The sequence below is a fragment of the Papio anubis genome, chromosome 14, assembly GCF_008728515.1.
Source record: "Papio anubis isolate 15944 chromosome 14, Panubis1.0, whole genome shotgun sequence".
Taxonomy (NCBI): Eukaryota; Metazoa; Chordata; class Mammalia; order Primates; family Cercopithecidae; genus Papio; species Papio anubis.
In genome coordinates, this window is record NC_044989.1 from 27,239,930 (window position 1) to 27,258,759 (window position 18,830).

Consider the following 18,830-nt stretch of genomic DNA (forward strand, 5'->3'; position numbering starts at 1 on the left):
AAGTGCAGTGGCAGGATCACAGCTCACTGCAGCCTTGACCTCCCAGGCTCAAGAGATCCTCCTACCTCAGCCACCCAAACATCTGGGACCACAGGCACACACCACCGCACCCAGCTAATTTTTTTTTTTTTTTTTTTGAGACTGAGTCTTGCTCTGTTTGCCCAGGCTGGAGTTCAGTGGCATGATCTCAGCTCACTGCAACCTCCACCTCCTGGGTTGAAATGATTCTCCTGCCTCAGCCTCCCAAGTAGCTGGGATTACAGGTGCACACCACCATGCCTGGCTAATTTTTTGTATTTTTAGTAGAGATGGAGTTTCACCATGTTGGCCAGGCTGGTCTCAAACTCCCAGCCCCAAGTGATCTGTCTGCCTCGGCCTCCCAAAGTGCTGGGATTACAGGCATGAGCCACCATGCCTGGCTGCCCAAGCTAATTTTTTAAAATTATTTTTTATTTTTTGTAGATACAGGGTCTCACTATGTTGTCCAGGGTGGTCTCAAACTCCTGGGCACAAGTGATCCTCCTGCCTAGCCTCCCAAAGTGCTGGGATTACAGGCACAAGCCACTGCACCTGACCAATTCTACTTCTTTTTAATTTCCAAGGAGATTTACATTTACTTTCATCTTTTGCCCTAAAGCATTACCACCCCAGGATCGCTCCACTTTTATTTTCAATTTGAGGGTTCCTGGCTACACAGTGGGTATAAATTAGAACTCCAAGCCAGTATGAGGATAGACTTATGGTTAAAATTCTCAGATAAGGTGTTTTTTGGTTTTTTTTTTTTCCCTCTACCTAGAGTACAAATTTTCTTGTGGTGGGCAGATTTCTTTCCTAGCCACTTTTCCACTAAACATGTAGCATTTTTAGAATTCTGGCTTTTTCCCAGGGTCTCCATTCCAAATACACACTTCACATGGGTCTTGTCTTTTGCTCCTACCTTGTTGTTAACCCAAATCCCTTCTGACTGACGCTACAAATTATATAGGGCGTTGAAGTATCAGATTATTTTCTGCTCATGTTTTTCAGTTTTCTCCTTAATTTTGGCCTGTAAGGATTTCCCTTACTCTTTTTTGAGGAGCTTAATTCAGCATTTAAAAGGATGCTGGGCTGGGCGTGGTGGCTCACACCTGTAACTCTAGCACTTTGGGAAGCCAAGGTTGGGCAGATCACCTGAGGTCGGGAGTTTGAGACCAGCCTGGCCAACGTGGCAAAACCCCGTCTCTACTAAAATTACAAGAATTAGTTGGGCATGGTGGCTCAGCTACTAGGGAGGCTGAGGCAGGAGCATCACTTGAACCCAGGAGGTGGAGGTTGCAGTGAGCCGAGATGGCGCCACTGCACTCCAGCCTGGGCGACAGAGTGAAACTCCATCTCAAAAAAAAAAAAAAATTGTTTTATTTGAAATCGTAACAAATGTCATTACTGCCTTTAAAATGACCTGGAGCACTTTGAAAAAATCCCAGGAGTTTTCTGACTACAGAATAAAATTAAAATTCTACCATTAGGCATAACCTGGCTTCCATCTACCTTGTCAGCCTAGCATCTCCCACTACTTAGCAAAAGTGCACCTGACAATCATGACATGCTGATCTCAGTGATGTTCCCACTTGCCTGAAATACTCTTTCTTCACCTAAAAGTCTTGTGCTGATTCTTTAAACTCCAGTACAAATGCAACTTCTTGAATAATTCTTCCTTTCTCTCTTAGAAAGTTAATCACTGTCCTCTATATTCCCTGATATTTATATGTTTGTTACAGCATTTACATGTGGTTATGGATGCCAACTGTATCAATATCTGATGCATGAGATGTATCAATATCTGATATCTAAAAGGTGACAAGTGCTGTCAATAAAGTCTCTAACCTAGAACATAATCTGATTTTCTTTTTTCTTTTTGTGCTTCTCTAGACTTCAAAGCAGCATAGATTGAAAAAGATCCAGAAGTTAACAGGTCAGAGACACCCTATCCTTTACTCTTCAGCTCAAGGTTAATAACAGACCAATTGTGGGTCTGCCTTATGACTCTAGCCTTAAATAGCAGGTGGAGGGAGGTTGAAAAAGAGGATGTAAATGGAAGAAGTGTGCCTCTTCTTTCTAGCATCTCCATGTCTAAAGATATGTGTATATGGCTCCATAATTCTTTCCATGGTTTCTTTCCTCATGTTTCCTTCCCTCAGCTCCTTTTGTGCAAAGTCCAAGGTATTGGGAAGGAAACTTGGTGAGATTTAGAATGGACAAAGGGTAACTACCAAGAGTTTGGTGTGGGAAGTTTCCCTATCTTTTTCCCCCTACCATAGATCCTGGATAGACTCCTTTGGAGGAAAAGATATGTATCATGACCTCTGTTTCCCCTACTCTCACTGCTTATTACTATGATTATTCATATTCTTCCCAATGTATATAGCTTACATCCACTGTATGATGAAGGCAGCATAGTATAGCTTTTTGAAAAATCTTGAGACGGGTAAAGTCTGAGATCTACCACTAATTAGCTTTATGATCTTGGGCATAACTTCATCTTCGTTTCCTTGTTTGCAAAAAGAGGGGGTTGGACGAATAATCAATAGTCATGATGCTGATAGATTCTTCACCTCTTCTCCCAGATCCACAGTGGGAAGAAAACCTCAGGATGGCTTGCACTGAAGCTAACCTGACAGGGTGAGTAAAGCCTTTCTTCAGCCTATTCTACTGATAAACTTTGTGAAAGTTAGAAGTAAAGTACCTGGACTCTGTTTTAGTTCCTTCACTATGATAGCGTTCTCCTTTCTAAGTTAAATCTCTCTTATTGTTTTCCTTACTGGTACTTTAATGAAACTTCAGTTACATTGACATACACTGTTGCATTCAGTGTTTCAGAACTCCCTGTGGGCTGGACCCAGGAATATATACTCTGGTCAATGGAGCGGAGTCTTCAACAGATCTTCCGATACCTAGAAAGCACAAGGTCAGGCAATGTAATTTCTGGGTGGGGATTGAAGGTGGTAGAGGTTTTAAAAAGAAGGAAGGAAGGGAATGAAGGAGGGAGGGAGAGAGGGAGAAGAGAGAGTTCGTTTTGTCTGTGGGGGAAGTCCTGGGTTCAAACTGGTCGAAGGATCATTTCTGGGTGGAATGGGAACAGTTTCCTCCCTTTGTCCTGGTGGAGGAATTCTTTCTATAAGTAATTGATGTTGGGGAAAGAAACTTTTTTTTTTTTTTTCCAAATTCTCCTTCAGGCCAAAAATATTTTGCATTTGAAATGGCCACTTTTTTTCCTTTTCCTATTTCAATGCAAACTGAAACATTTCTCTTTATTTCTTAGATCAAGGCTTATGGAACAGGATTTGCCTGAATCACAAGATATGATTTCTTCCTCTACCACCTCTGTTCTTGTGGCTCAGAAGACTGTTCTATGCTGTTGTGACTATAAGAAAGCAAAACATTCTACTGACCACAGCATCTCCTTTAGTTCATCATGCAATGACTCCAGTCTGTCTTATCTTCCTGTCTTCTCTGAAGGAACAACTTGGGAATTCCGGAGCCATAGTTTACCTATTTCCAACAAAAAGCAATCATCTGTGTTCAGGAACCAAGGCAAAACCCTGCCTCCTTTTCGGCTCTCAGAGCCCCAGAAATCAAAACTTTTTCAGAATTTGGCAGATCTTTCACCCTTACAACCTCAGAACTCTTTTATCAGCTCTATTTCTGAACCCCTAAATATCTGCAAACAAAAAAGGAAAAAAAATGATGAGAGAATGAGCAAGAGTCATTTGACATCAGATCATGAGCCAAATTCTCTTTCCAAGAAGAGACCACGACTTCCAAGGTGGGCTACATTCAAGCTCTCTCCTTCAGTTAGAAGGGAGCTAGAAGGACATATGTCTCGGAAGGTTTTTGCATTGCAGCAACAAACAGCACCTTTACCTTTGAGGAAGTCATGGGCAATGCTGAATTATATGACTGAAGTACAAGGAGGAGTTGCTGAATCAGAAAAACCCCAAACTCAGTTATCTATGCCCATTCATCAAAACACTGAGCAAAATATCAACAACAAATTCTCAGACCTTCCATCATTTCAGCTCCATGTGAATGCTGGAGTGGGATCTGGATCAAATAGCACAGAAACAAAACTTTCACAGTCACTTATCTCAGATAAGCAGTTCCAACCTGGGGATGGCCCCCAAATCCTTGGATCCAAGCCTTTAGTTACATCAATAGGCACTCTACCTCCAAGAAGTTTAGAAGTTAATGTAATTCAAGAGGAAACTCCTTTACTGAAGAATGATCGAAAACACGTGCTAGAGCTTAGTATAGAGAAGAGGGTCATAGATTTTCCAGAAAAAAGGATACAGCAGCACAAGACACAAGTGACTAATGTGGAGTTGACCCCAAGGCTATCATATCAAGTCAAAGACAGCATAAAGGTAACTCCACTGGCATTACTTCAGGTCATGGATTCAATGGGGATGATCCCAGAATCACATTCAGAATTTGCGGGTTTGTTCCCACAGCTGCCAAGTCAAGTTGTGAAACCAATGGAAACCACGGAAACAGGGAGCATAACCCCCAAACCATCAAATCAAGTCATTCAGTCAATGGAGGCAGCCCCAAGGTCTCAGCACCAAGTTACGGAATCAGAGAGGATGGCCACAAGATTACTGAATCAAGTCACAGATAATAAGAAAGTAACTCCTGTAGCACTGCTTCAAGTTATGGATTCTATGGGGATGATTAACAAATCACATCCACATACAGAATCAGTGGGAACGACTCCAACGCCACAATATCAAGTCATAGAGTCAGTAAAGATGAACACATTGTTGAACCATCAAGCCACAAAACCAGAAAAGATGAATCTAAGGCCACAACACGCAGTTATGGAAACTGTGGAAATGATGCCAGGACCACAGCATAAAGTCATGGAATCAGTGGGCATGACCTCAGGGTCACAAAGTCAAGTCATGGAACAAGGAAAGGCTACTCCAGGGCTAATATGTCAAGACACAAAATCACTGGACATGATCTCAGCACCATTACATCAAGTCATGGGTTATGCGAAAGTAATTCCAGTGGCACTATTACAAGCCATGGATTTCAGGGGGATAATTCCACCAGCACAGCCACATGTTATAGAATCTGGGGGCTTGACCCCAAGTTCACAATTGCAAGGTAGGAGATCTGTTCATCTGGTCCTACCACCAGAGTTTCAAGATATAAACACTGTGGAGTTGGCCCTAAGACCATCAACAGAAGATACAAAATCTGCAGATTTGGCCCCAAAGCCATGGTTACAAGATGTCAGATCTGAGAAGGTAGCCCCAGTACTATTGCTTGAAGATGTGAAAACTCCTCAAATGGTAGAATGTAGGAGGTTAATTCCTGAGACACAGGTGCAAGAGATGAAATATGGGGAACTGACCAAAGGGACACAATTTAAGGAAGTAAAAGCTGCAGAGATGAGCCCCAGTGAAGCCACAGAGCCTGAAAGATTGACCCCATGGCATCAAGCCTCAGAATCTTTAGAGATGATCTCAGGACCAGGATATCAAGGAAAAGAAGCAAAGTTAACCTCTGACACCTGTCACCAAGTAGAAAAATGTACTGGGTTGACACAACCATCTTTAGGAACTACCCCAGGGCCACTAAGCCAAACTTCAGAATCTGTGGAGATGAGCTCAAAGTCATTCCAAGACACTCTTAAGACGATGCACCAACTTGGAAAAGCAATGGGGGAAACTCCAGTATCACAACACACAACAAAAGAATCTCTGGATTTGATACCAGGATCAGAAATGCAAAGTGTGAAATCAGAGGTGTTGACCACAGAGCCACAGCCCCATGATATGAAGTTTGTTCACTGCAATCTAGGGCCATGTTCAGAAGTTACTGAATTGTCAGAGATACCCCCCATGTCAGAATATAAAGAAACTGTGGGGTTGGCATTGCCTCAAGTTGATAAGACCCAGGGGGTCATCCCAGTACCACCACATGCAGAAACAGGATTTTTGGAGTTGACTCTAGGACCAGGCATGCAATATGAGAAATCAGAGCCACTACTGCAAAATTTGCAATCTATGGAGTTAACCAGTGAGTCATCTCCATTAGTGATAGGATCTAAAAATTTAATTACAGAACCAAAATCACATGTTATGGACCTGACCCCAGGGCCACAGCTCCAGGGAGAAAAGTCTAAGCAGCTGGATCTAGAGTCACAGTTGCAAGATATGAAATATGTGAATCTAATCCAACAGTCAACTACAGGAGTGGTAGAATCTGAGGAGATGATGCCAGAGCTACTGCTACAAAGTATGCCACTGGAGGATTTGACTAAGATGGAAGAGCTCCAAGGTGTAAAATATGTGGATTTAAATCTAGGCCCATTTCAGCCACGTGTCAAATCTTCTGGATTGACCCCAGGGCCACAGTTGCCAAGTGTAAGATTTTCAAGGGTATTTCCAGGACCACTTCTTCAAGGCGAAAAACCTGTAGATTTAATCTCACAACTCCCACATTATGGTGTGAAATCTGATGAATTGACCTCAGATTCCCCAGTTCAGGACATCAAATTGTCAGATTTTACCCAAGAGCCAACACATCAAAGTGTCAAATTTGTTCAGCTGACTCCAGAATCACAACCTCAAGATGTGAAATTTGTGGAACTAAGCCCAGGACTATGCTTGCAAGATGTCAAATTTTCTGATTTGATCCCAGAGCCAAAGCATCAAAGTTTCAAACATATGCAGTTGATACCAGGAGCTCAGCTCGAAGATACAAAGTCTCTAGGTTTTGTACCAGAGTCATCTTTGCAGTCAAGCCAAGGGCCACACATTGAAGATATGAAATCTGTTCTGTCTACTGAAGGACCACAGTTTCACAGCATGAAATCTGTGAAATCGACCTCAGAACTACCATTTCAAAGTGTAAAATCTGGGGAAGTAAACCTAGGGCCATGGCAGCAAGATATCAAATTTTCTGAATTGACTTCAAGGCCAAAGCTGCAAGGTGTCAAATTTGGGGATCAAACCCCAGGATCAATGTTTCATAGTGTGAATTCTGTAGAGGTGGTTCCAGAGTTAGGGCTGCAAGATTCCAAATTAGCAAAGATATTTCCAGGAACTCAAAGTATGAAACAGGTAGAGCTTAACCCAGAGCTGCAGCTACAAGATGTCAAATTTTTTGATTTACTACCAGGAACTCAACCTCAAGGTGTGAAATCTTTAGACTTAAACTCAGGGCCACAGCTACAACGTGTAAAATTTTTAGAGATGACCCCAGGGCCAAAGATGCAAGGTGTACCACCTGTGGCAATGGCTCCAGGGCCAGAGGGGGAAGGGGTTAAGCCTGAGTTGTTAGTACCAGAGCCACTGTTTCAAGGTGTAAAATATGTAGCAGGCAACCAAGAACCAAGCCTTGAAGCTGAAGTTTCCTATAAATTAGTCTCAGAACCACAAATGCCAGATGCAGAATCCATGGAGTGGACTCCTGGGCCACAGTTGCCCAGTGTAAATCATTCTGAGTTGACCAGACAACCACAGTTACAAAGCATGAAATCTTCTGAACTGATGCAAAGACCACAGTTACAAGACATAAATCCTGTGGAGTGGAGCCCAATCTTAAAACTTCAAGGTTTCAAATCTGAAAAGCTAACCCCAGAGCCACTATTAGAAGATATAAAATCTGCAGAATTAATCCCAGGGCCACATTTGAGAGATGTGAAAACTATGCAGTTAACACCAGAGCCAGAATTGGAAGATGTCAAATATATGACGTTAACCCCAGAGCCACAGGCAGGCGGTGTAAAACCTGAGGAGGTAACCCCAGGCTCAAAGCTTCAATCTGAGTTGCTGAGCTCAGGACTGGAAGATATGAAATCTGTGACCTTAACCCCAGGACCATGCCTGGAAAGCATGAAATCTATGGAGATAATTCCAAGTCCACAGCTGGAAGGTGGGAAATCTGTGGCGATAACCTTAGGGTCACAGACAGAAGATGTCAAATCTGTGGAATTCACCCCTGATTCCGAGCTTCAAGGTGTAAAATCTGTGGAGTTGACTCCATGTTCAAGAATTCAAGATGTAAAAACTGAGGATTTGATCCTAGGTACACAGCTGCAAGATATGAAAACTGGAAAATTAAAACTCGGGCTAAAGATGCAAGGTGAGAAGTCTATGGCTTTTGCACCAGGGCCGTTGCTTCAAGGGGTTAAATCTACGGAGATGCTTCAAGGGCCTCAGCTACAAAGCGTGAAACCTGAAGAACTGACTTCAGTCCCACAAATGCAGTCCCACATGAAATTTGGGGAGATTACTCCATGTTTAAAGCTTCGAAGTTTAAAATCTATAAAGGAGACTCAAGATCCACATCTGCAATGTGTAAAATCTGTAAAGTTGACCCCATGGCAAAAGAGGCAGGTAGTAAAATTTGTGAATGTAACCAGAGGAGAAGAGTTTGAAGAAGTAAATTCTGCGGATTTAGTGCTAAAGCAACAGTTTCAAGGGATGGCACCTGTGGATGTAACCCTTGAGCCTGAACAGGATGGTCAGATATCTGTAAACTCACAGGAGCAGCAATGTGTGAATTTTGAGCAAGTAAAGAAAGGGTCTGAGTCAGAAGGTGTAATGTCTTCGGAGTTAATTCCAGAGCCAAAGTCTGACCTACAGTTGAAAGGTGTAAAATCATCTGAATTGACTCTAGAATCAAATATGCAAGATGTAAAAAATAAAGAGTTTAAACATGAACCACAGTTGCAAAGTATGAAATATCCCAAGTTGACCCCAGGACCACAGTTGCACCAAGTGAAACCCTTGGGCTCAACTGTAGAGCCACAGATTCAAAGTGTGAAAATTCTGGAATTAAACAAAGACCTAGAGCTTGGAAGAATGAAATCTGTTCAGTGGATAACAAGACCTGAGTTCCAAGGTCTAAAATCTGTAGGGTTAAATCTTGGGTCACAATCTCGAAGTGTCAAACCCGCAGAATTGAAACTTTCCATACAGTTGGGAGATATGATAGCATCTAAATTGGTTCTAGACCCAAAACTTCAAGGTGCAAAACCTATGGAGTTTAACCGTGGGCCACAGTTGCAGTGTGTAAAAACCTCTGAGTTGTCTTCAGGACCACAGCTGCAAAAAGGGAAAATGCTGGCATCAACCTCAGAGCCACAACTTCAAGGTGTGAAAACTGTGGAGCTAAACCAAGACTCACAGCTTGGAAGTGTGAAATCTGTGCAGTGGATACCAGGACCTGAGTTCCAAGGTGTAAAAACTATGGGGTTAAATCTTGGTTCACAATCTCAAGGTGTCAAACCTGGAGAGTTGAAATCTTCCATAGAGTCAGGAGGTGTAAAGTCATCTCAACTGACTCTAGGGCCAAAACTTCAAAGTACAACATCTATGGAGTTTAACCTTGGGTCACAGTTGCACTTTGTGAAAGCTCCTGAGTTGTCCCAAGGACCACAGCTGCAAAAAGAGAAAATTCCAGCATCGACCTCACAGCCATATTTTCAAGGTGTGAAAACTGTGGAGTTAAACCAAGACTCAAAGCTTGGAAGTGCGAAATCTGTGCAGTGGATATCAGGACCTGAGTTCCAAGGTGTAAAAACTGTAGGGTTGAATCTTGGTTCACAGTCTCGAGGTGTCAAGCCTGCACAGTTGAAATCCTCCACAGAGTCGAGAGGTGTAAAATCATCTGAACTGACTCTAGGACCAAAACTTCAAGGTGCAAAATCTGTGTTTAGCTTTGGGCCACAGTTGCAATGTGTGAAAACTCCTAAGATGTCCCAAGGACCACAGTTGCAGAACAGGAAAATTCTGGTGTCAACCTCAGAGCCACAGCTTCGAGGTGTAAAAGATGTGGAGTTAAACCAAGACTCACAGCTTGGAAGTATGAGCTCTGTGCAGTGGATACCAGGACCTGAGTTCCAAGGTGTGAAATCTGTGCTAAAATGTGGTTCACAATCTCGAGTTGTCACAACTGTAGAATTGAAACCTTCAATACAATTAAGAGATGTGAAGTCATCTGAGTCGATTCCAAGGCCAAAGCTCCAAAGTATACAACCCTTGACATCACTCCAGGAACATCAGTTGCCACGGCTCAAACCTTTTGATTTGAAATCTGGGCTACAGTTGAGAAGTGTGAAATCATGTGGCCCGATTTCAACATCAAAGCTGTGTGATATTAAATCTGTGGCATTCAAACCTGGGCTTCATTCACAAGATGTGAAATCTTCTGAGTTGACCCCAAGACCACAGTTGCACAAAGTGAAACCCGTGGAGGCATACCCAGGAACACAGCGGCAAGATGTGAAGTCTCCAGTGTTTACACAAGAGCCACAGTTTTCAGGGGTGAAATCTGGAGTATTAAGCCAAGAGTTACAATTACAAAGTGATAAAACTGTAGCGCCAAACTTCTTACTACACTTGAAAAGCATGAAATCATCTGAATTGGCTTATCAGACAAAGCTTCCAGGTATGAAATCTGAGGAGTTCAACTCTGGGCCACAATGGCAATGTGTCAAATCTTCTAAGTTGAACCCTAAGACAAAGTCCCAAGACATGAAGTTTATAGAGTTAAAGCCCAGTTCACAATTGAAAGATATCCCATATTCTGATTTGACCACAAAGACCAAGATTCAGGGTGTCAAATCTACAGACTTCAAACCTGGGCCACAGTTGCAAGGAGTGAAATCTTCTGAGTCGATACTGAAGACAAAGCTTCAAGAAATGAAATTAATGGAATGCAACCTAGGCCCATGGTTGCAAGATTTGAAATCTTCTAGGTTGATCATAGGTATAGAGCTTCAAGACATTAAATCTATGGATCTCAGTTCTGCACCACACTTACAGAGTGTGAAATCTTCTGAAGTGATTCCAGGGGAAAAGCTTCAGGGTGGGAAATCGGTAGAATTCAAACCTAGTCCAAAGTTACAAAGTGAGAAATCTGATTTGACCCTGGGGAGGAAGTTTCCAGGTGTGAAATCTGTAGAGCTGGAATCAGGCCCACAGTTACAAGACATAAAATCTTCTGATCTGATCATGGGTATAAAGCTTCAAGATGTAAAATCTATGAAGTTCAGTTCTGGACAACACTTTCAAGGTATAAAATCTTCTGAGGTAACCTCAGGGACAAGGTTTCAAAGTATGAAATCAATGGATTTCAATTCTGGACAACAGATACAAAGTGAAAAATCTTCTGAGTTGATTCAGGGAACAAACCATCAAGATGTAAAATCTGTAGAATTCCACCATGGTCCAAAGTTACAAGGTGTGACATCTTCTGAGTTAACACCAGAGACAAAACTTCAAGGTGGGGAATCTGTGGAGTTCAACTCAGGCCCACAGTGGCAAGATACAAAATATTCTAACTCAATCATGGGGACAGAGCTTCAAGATGTAAAATCTATGGAGTTCAGTTCTGGATCACACTTGCAAGGTATAAAATCTTCTGAAGTGATCCCAGTGACAAAGCTTCAAAAAGTGAAATCTGTGCTCATGCCTAGGCCAATGGGGCAAGATGTGAAATCTTCTGAATTGACTCTAGGTACAAAGGTACAGGATACAATATCTTTGGGGTTAAACTCAACTTCACAGTTACAAGATAGAAAATTATCTATGTTGACACCAGGGATACACCTTCAAGATGTGAAATCTGTAGAATTCAATCCTGGGGCAAAGTTGGAAGATATGAAATCTGGGTTGATAAAGCTTCAGACAGTGAACTCTACAGAGGGCAACCATGACCCAGAATTGCAGGTTGCAAAACTCTCTAAGTTGGCCTTGGAATCAAAGATTCATAGTGTGGCACCTTCTGAGTTCAATGCTGAAAAGCAGCAGCAAGATGAAAAATCTCATAAATTGAATCCATGGCCAGACCTTCAAAGTGTAAACTTTATGGTGTTCAATCCTGAGTCACATCTGCAACATAGAAAATCTTCAGAATTATGCACAGGGACACAGCTTCAAGATGTAAAATCTATGAAATTCAATCTTCAGCAACAGTTGCAGGGTGTGAAATCTTCTGAGTTGTGCCTAGGAACAAGGCTTCAAGGTACACAATCTTTAGATTTCAACCCTGGACCACAATTGCAAGGATTAAAATGTGCCAAGTTGACTCCTGGGCCTGAGCTTCAAGGTATAAAATCTAAGGTGTTCTGCCTTGGACCATGTTTGCAAGATGTGAATTCTTCTGTATCCATTCCAGAGCCACCACTTCAGTGTGTAAATTCTACTGGGTGCAACCCTGGGCTACCTTTGCAAGGTGTAAATTCTGCATCCATTCTAGCACCTAAACTTCAGTGTATAAGTTCTAATGGGTGCATCCCTGGGCCAAATTTGCGAGGTGTGAATTCTTCTGCATCTATTCCTGAGCCACCACTTCAGTGTGTAAATTCTATTGAGTATAATTCTGGGCCACATCCACAAAGTGTGAATTATTCTGCATCCATTCTAGGTCCCAAACTTCAGTGTGTAAATTCTAGTGGGTGCAACCCTGGGTCAAATTTGCGAGGCGTGAATTCTTCTGCATCCATTCCAGAGCCACCACTTCCATGTGTAAATTCTACTGGGTGCAGCCCGGGGCCACATTTGCAAAGTATGAATTCTGCATTCATTCCACAGTCACATGCTCAGTGTATAAATTCTATTGGGTGCAACCCAGAGCCATATTTACAAGGTATGAAATCGCCTGAATTAACTCCAGTTTCAAAACTTCAAGGTATGAATTGTTCTGAATTGAACCCAGGGACAGAAATTCAAAGTGAGACACCTATGATATTCAACCCTATACCACATTTGCAAGGTTTAAAATCTGAATTGACTCCAGGGTCAAAGTTTCTATGTGCAGCACCTATGGAATGTAACCCTGGGCCACAGGTGCAGTATGTGAATTCTTCTGAGTTGAATCCAGGGCTAAAATTACAATGTATAAATTCTAGGGAGTGCAAACTTGAGCCACACTTGCAAGGTGTAAAATCAGGGACAAAATTTCAAGTTATGAAATCTTCTGAGTTGCATCCAGGGCCAGAGCTTCAAGGTATAAAATCTGTTGTGTTCAACTCTGTGCAACATTTACAAGATGTAAAATATGAACTGACTCCAGGGACAAAATTCCAAGATATAACACCAAAAGAGTTCAACTCTGGCCCACAGCTGCAAGGTATGAATTCTTCTGAGTTGAATTCAGAGTCAAAATTTCAATGCATAAATTCTATCAACTTTAATCCAGGGCCACAGATACAAAGCATGAAACCCTCTGAACTGAACCCTGGGTCAGAATCTCAAAGTACAAAATCTATTCTGTTCAATCCTGGACCACACTTGCAAGGTAAGAAATCTTCTGAGTTAACTCCAGGAACTAAGTTTCAAGGAGTCCAATTTTTGGAGAAGCACCTTGGCTCACAGCAAGTTGTACAACCTGTGTTCACTTTGGGTCCTCAGAAAAATGGTATGAAATCCGTGGTATTTTTACCAGAGCCACTGCTTAACGATGTAAAGTCCATGGAGATAAATAAACAGCCATTGCTTTATGATGCAAATTCTGCAAAAATGATTTCAGCCTCTGAGCTGCCGGACATAAAATATGAGGTATTTACATTAGAGCCATGTTTTCAAAAAGTGACATCTGTGGAGTTAAAACCAGAACCGTATCCTCAAGGTATGAATTCTGAGGAGTTGCATTCACACCTCAGGCAGCATAGTATGAGATCTGTGGTATTTGTACCAGAGCCATGTTCTCAAGATGTGAAATCTGTGAAGTCAACTCTATGGCCACAACCTCAAAGTGTAAATTCTTCAGGGTTGACATCATGCTTTGGGTCACAATGTGTTAAATCTGCGGCCTTTGCATCAGAGCCATGTTCTCAAGATGTAAAACCTATGGAGCTGACACCAGGGGCCCAACAGCAAGGTATAAATTATCAAGAGTTGACTTCAGGATGGCAAGATGATGAATCAATGATGTTGGCACCAGAGTCAACTAGGAAGTTCCCATCAGGACCACTGTTGACTAGTGTCAGATTTTCAAATTTGTCTCCAGAATCACAGCAACAAGGTGTGAAATCTTTGGAGTTTACTCTAGAGCCAAAGTCGCAAAGCATAAAACATGTTAAATTATCTTCAGTGTCTCTGCAGGAAGCTATAAAATCTGTGGAATTAGCACCAGAGTCACTGCTTCAAAGAGTGAAATATGGGGAGCAAACTCCAAAAACAAATTATCAAATCATGGAATCCTCTGAAATAATCCCTAGACCAGGGCATCAGTTTACAAAATATGCAGAGATGATCCCACAGCCAATGTATCAAGTCCCTAAATCTGCAAATTTGATTTCAATACCAATTTATCATGCCACAGAATCTTCAGAAATAGTGCAAGGATTGGCACATAAAGGCATAGATACTGTAGAGAAATCTGTGGGGTTGACCCCAAAGATAACAGGTAGAGCCATTGAATCCTTAGGGATGCTGCTGCAGCCAGATCTTCAGGTACCAAAATTTGTTGATCTGACTCCAATGGTAAGGGATCAAGGCTCAAAATTCTTAGGATTAACTCCAGAGAAAAGCTACCAAATCCTAGAAACTATGGAATTGCTCTCTCGGCCACGGGCCCGAGTCAAGGATTTGGGGGAGTTATATATGAAGCCACTGCAGCAAACTGTGGAATATGAAGGGATTACTCCGGAACTCAAGCATTACTTTACAGAAGCTATGAAGTTGACCACTGAGGCAAGGATACATGCAAATGAATTCTTTGGAATGACCCCAAAGCCAACAAGTCAAGCTACTGGATTTGCAGAGAGATCCCCAAGGCTCTGTACTCAAAACTTAGAATGTGTGGAGGCGATCTCTGAGAAAAGACTGCAAAGGGAAGAATCTGTGGTATTGATTCCAAAGTCATTACATCACGTCCCAGATTCTGCTTTAGGGATGACACCTGGGTTAGGACATCGAGTTTCTGAATCTGTGGAGTTGACTTCTGAGTCAGGAGTGCAGGTAGAGAAAACTTTGCAATTAACCCCCAAACCACAGCATCATGTGGTATCTCCAGGGATAATATTAGGGTTAGGACATCAAGTCCCAGAATCTGTAAATCTGACCTGTAAGCAATGGCTACAAAGGGAGGAATCTTTAGAGGTGCCCCTGAAGCAAACAAGTCAAGTTATAGGACATGAAGAATCTGTAGAGCTCACCTCTGAGGCACGGCAGCACAGGGAGGTATCAATGGGGCTAACAAAGTCAAAGAATCAAAGTATGAAATCTCCAAGGACAACCCCAGGACCACTGGGTAGAATTGTAGAATTTATGAGGATTAGTCCAGAGCCACTAGATCAAGTCACAGAATCTGCAAGGACACAGCTTCATGTTGCTCAGTCTGAAGAGGTAATCCTCGTAGATGTCCCAAAAGTTGTTCAATCTGTGAAAGTGACCCCTGGACCACCATTTCAAATTGTAAAGTCTGTGACAATACCAAGGCCAACCCCTCAAATGGTAGAATATATTGAGTTGACTCCAAAACTGCAACATGTGAGACCTTCAGAGCACCACTCAGGGCCATGTTTGCAAGACGTGAAATCTACGAAATTAATCATAAAGCCAAAACACCAGATTTTGGAAACAATGGAGTTGACAGGGTTTCAAATTGTAAAAACTATGCTAATCCCAGGGCCATCCCTTCAAATCGTAAAATCTGAGGAATTAGCACCAGGACCAATTCCTCAGGTTGTAGAACCAATAGGAGTAGCCCTAGAATCAGGAATTGAAGCAATAAATTGTGTGGATTTACTTCCAAGGCCACATCTTCAAGAACTTATAGTACCTGCAGAATTAACTCCAAGGCCACGTATTCAAGTGAAATCTGAAGAATTAACCTCACCGCAAACATCTCCATTTGAGAAACATATGATATTGACTCATAAACAAGGGCTTCAGGCTGTGAAATCTACAGTGATAAAAACGGAGCCTCCTAAAGTTATGGAAACTAAGGATTTGAATCTAGGACAGGTGTGTCAGAATAGGGACTGTGAGAAGTTAACATCAGAAGAGTTACAAGTAGGGACTGACTTCTCTAGGTTCCTACAAAGCTCTTCAACCACACTCATTTCAAGCTCTGTCAGAACAGCATCTGAATTAGGAGGACTTTGGGATTCTGGGATACAGGAAGTATACAGAGCTTTGGATATAAAAAACCCTGGGACAGATATTTTACAGCCTGAAGAGACCTATATAGACCCTACTATGATACAATCTTTAATTCTTCCCTTGGCCCTTCATAATCAAAGCTGTGATAAGACAGCTAACACTGTGGAAAACCCATGTCCTGAGATTCCAGGAGTGGATGTCATATCTAAAGAGACAACTAAGAGGAAGCAAATGGAGGAGCTAGAGAACTCACTTCAGAGACATCTACTACAAAGCTGGAGATCACTATCTAGGACATTCCGGGCAGAATCAGGGGTTCAAAAAGGTCTCATCAAGTCTTTCCTGGGTAGACAACACAATGTCTGGGAGAGTCATGCCTGGAGGCAGCGACTACCAAGAAAATATCTCTCCACTATGCTAATGCTGGGTAATATTTTAGGGACCACTATGGAAAGGAAACTTTGTTCTCAAACATCTTTAGCAGAAAGAGCCACTGCAGATACCTGTCAATCTATTCAGAATTTATTTGGGATTCCAGCTGAACTGATGGAAGCTTCTCAGAGCCTGCCAGAGAAGGGTCCAGTTACTATTTCTCAGCCTTCCGTGGTCAAAAACTACATTCAGAGACATACTTTTTATCATGGTCATAAGAAAAGAATGGCCTTAAGGATATGGACACGTGGCTCCACATCTTCCATAATACAGCAATATTCTGGGACTAGAGTGGGAATAAAAAAGACAAATTCAAGGTTCAGTGGTATATCCCAAGAAGTCATTCAGCATATGCCTGTCTCATGTGCAGGGGGCCAGCTTCCTGTCCTGGTAAAGTCAGAGTCTTCCCTCAGCATATTTTATGATAGAGAAGATCTTGTTCCAATGGAAGAAAGTGAGGACTCACAGAGTGATTCCCGGACAAGGATTTCTGAGTCCCAACACTCCCTCAAGCCAAATTTTCTTTCCCAGGCTAAGACTGACTTCTCAGAACAGTTCCAGCTGCTACAAGATCTGCAGCTAAAAATAGCAGCAAAACTCTTAAGGAGTCAAATACCCCCTGATGTGCCTCCACCTCTAGCTTCAGGTCTAGTCCTAAAATACCCTATCTGCCTACAGTGTGGCCGATGTTCAGGACTTAACTGCCATCATAAATTACAGACCACTTCGGGGCCTTATCTTCTTATCTATCCACAGCTCCATCTTGTACGCACTTCTGAAGGCCATGGTGAGATTCGGTTGCATCTTGGCTTTAGGCTGCGAATTGGGAAAAGACCCCAAATCTCAAAGTATCGTGAAAGAGATAGAACCATCATACGGAGAAGCCCTATATCACCATCACGAAGGAAAGCTAAAATCTATACTCAAGCTTCCAAGAGTCCTGCTTCCACAATAGATTTGCAGTCTGGGCCTTCCCAGTCCCCTGCTCCTGTACAATTCTACATCAGGCGAGGACAACGCAGCAGCCCTGACCTAGTAGAAAAGACAAAAATTAGAGTACCTGGGCACTATGAATTCACTCAAGTTCACAACCTACCAGAGAGTGACTCTGAAAGCACCCAGAATGAAAAACGGGCTAAAGTGAGAACCAAAAAGACCTCTGATTCAAAATATCCAATGAAGAGAATCACCAAGGGACTTAGAAAACACAGAAAGTTCTACAAAAACAGCAGAACCACAATAGAGAGTCCCTCTAGGGAATTACCAGCCCATTTAAGAAGGAAGAGGATTGGAGCAACTCAGACAAGTACTGCCTCTTTAAAAAGACAACCTAAGAAACCTTCCCAGCCCAAGTTCATGCAACTGCTTTTTCAGAGCCTAAAGCGGGCATTCCAAACAGCACACAGAGTTATAGCTTTTGTTGGGCGGAAGCCTGTGGACAGGACAAGGCCAGACAATTTGTGGGGAAGCAAAAACTATTATCCAAAACAAAACACCAGGGACTATTGCTTACCAAGCAGTATCAAAAGAGACAAGAGGTCAGCTGACAAGCTAACACCAGCAGGCTCAACCATTAAGCAGGAGGACATATTGTGGGGAGGAACGGGCCAGTGCAGATCAACTCAACAGCAAAGAAGAGCTCACTCTTTCCAACCCAGACCTCTTCGACTGCCCAAGCCTACAGATTCCCAAAGTGGTATTGCTTTCCAAACTGCCTCTGTGGGGCAGCCTCTGGGAAGTGTTCAAAAGGACAGTAGTAGCAGATCAAAGAAAAACTTCTATAGAAATGAAACCTCAAGCCAGGAGTCTAAGAACTTGTCCACACCGGGAACCAGAGTTCAGGCCCGAGGAAGAATCCTACCTGGTTCCCCTGTGAAGAGAACCTGGCACCGACACCTTAAAGAGAAACTCACACACAAGGAGCACCACCCCAGCTTCTATAAGGAGAGAACCCCACGCAGTCCTTCCGAGAGAACCCGTCATAACCCCTCTTGGAGAAACCATTGCAGTCCCTCTGAGAGAAGCCAACGCAGACCCTCGGAGAGAAGACATCACAGTCCCTCGGAGAGAAGACAACACAGTCCCTCTCAGAAGAGCCACCGTAGTCCCTCTCGGAAAAACCATTCCAGTCCCTCTGAGAGAAGCCGTTGCAGTCTCTCTTGGAGGAATCACTGCAGTCCCTCAGAAAGAAGCTGTCACAGTCTCTCTGAGAGAAGACATCGCAGTCCCTCTGAGAGAAGACATCGCAGTCCCTCTCAGAGGAGCCATCGCAGTCCCTCTCAGAGAAGACAT

The 18,830-nt window shown here is 42.7% G+C and overlaps 1 protein-coding gene across 1 annotated transcript in view; it reads left to right on the top strand.

The window, feature by feature from the left end:
* Positions 1 to 18,830, top strand: part of C14H2orf16 (chromosome 14 C2orf16 homolog) — a 41,558-nt gene that overhangs the window by 21,876 nt on the left and 852 nt on the right. Inside the window, 4 exon segments of the mRNA XM_021925226.2 lie at positions 1,909 to 1,951; positions 2,604 to 2,658; positions 2,849 to 2,944; positions 3,299 to 18,829. Coding sequence (XP_021780918.2) covers positions 1,909 to 1,951; positions 2,604 to 2,658; positions 2,849 to 2,944; positions 3,299 to 18,829 — 15,725 coding nt within the window.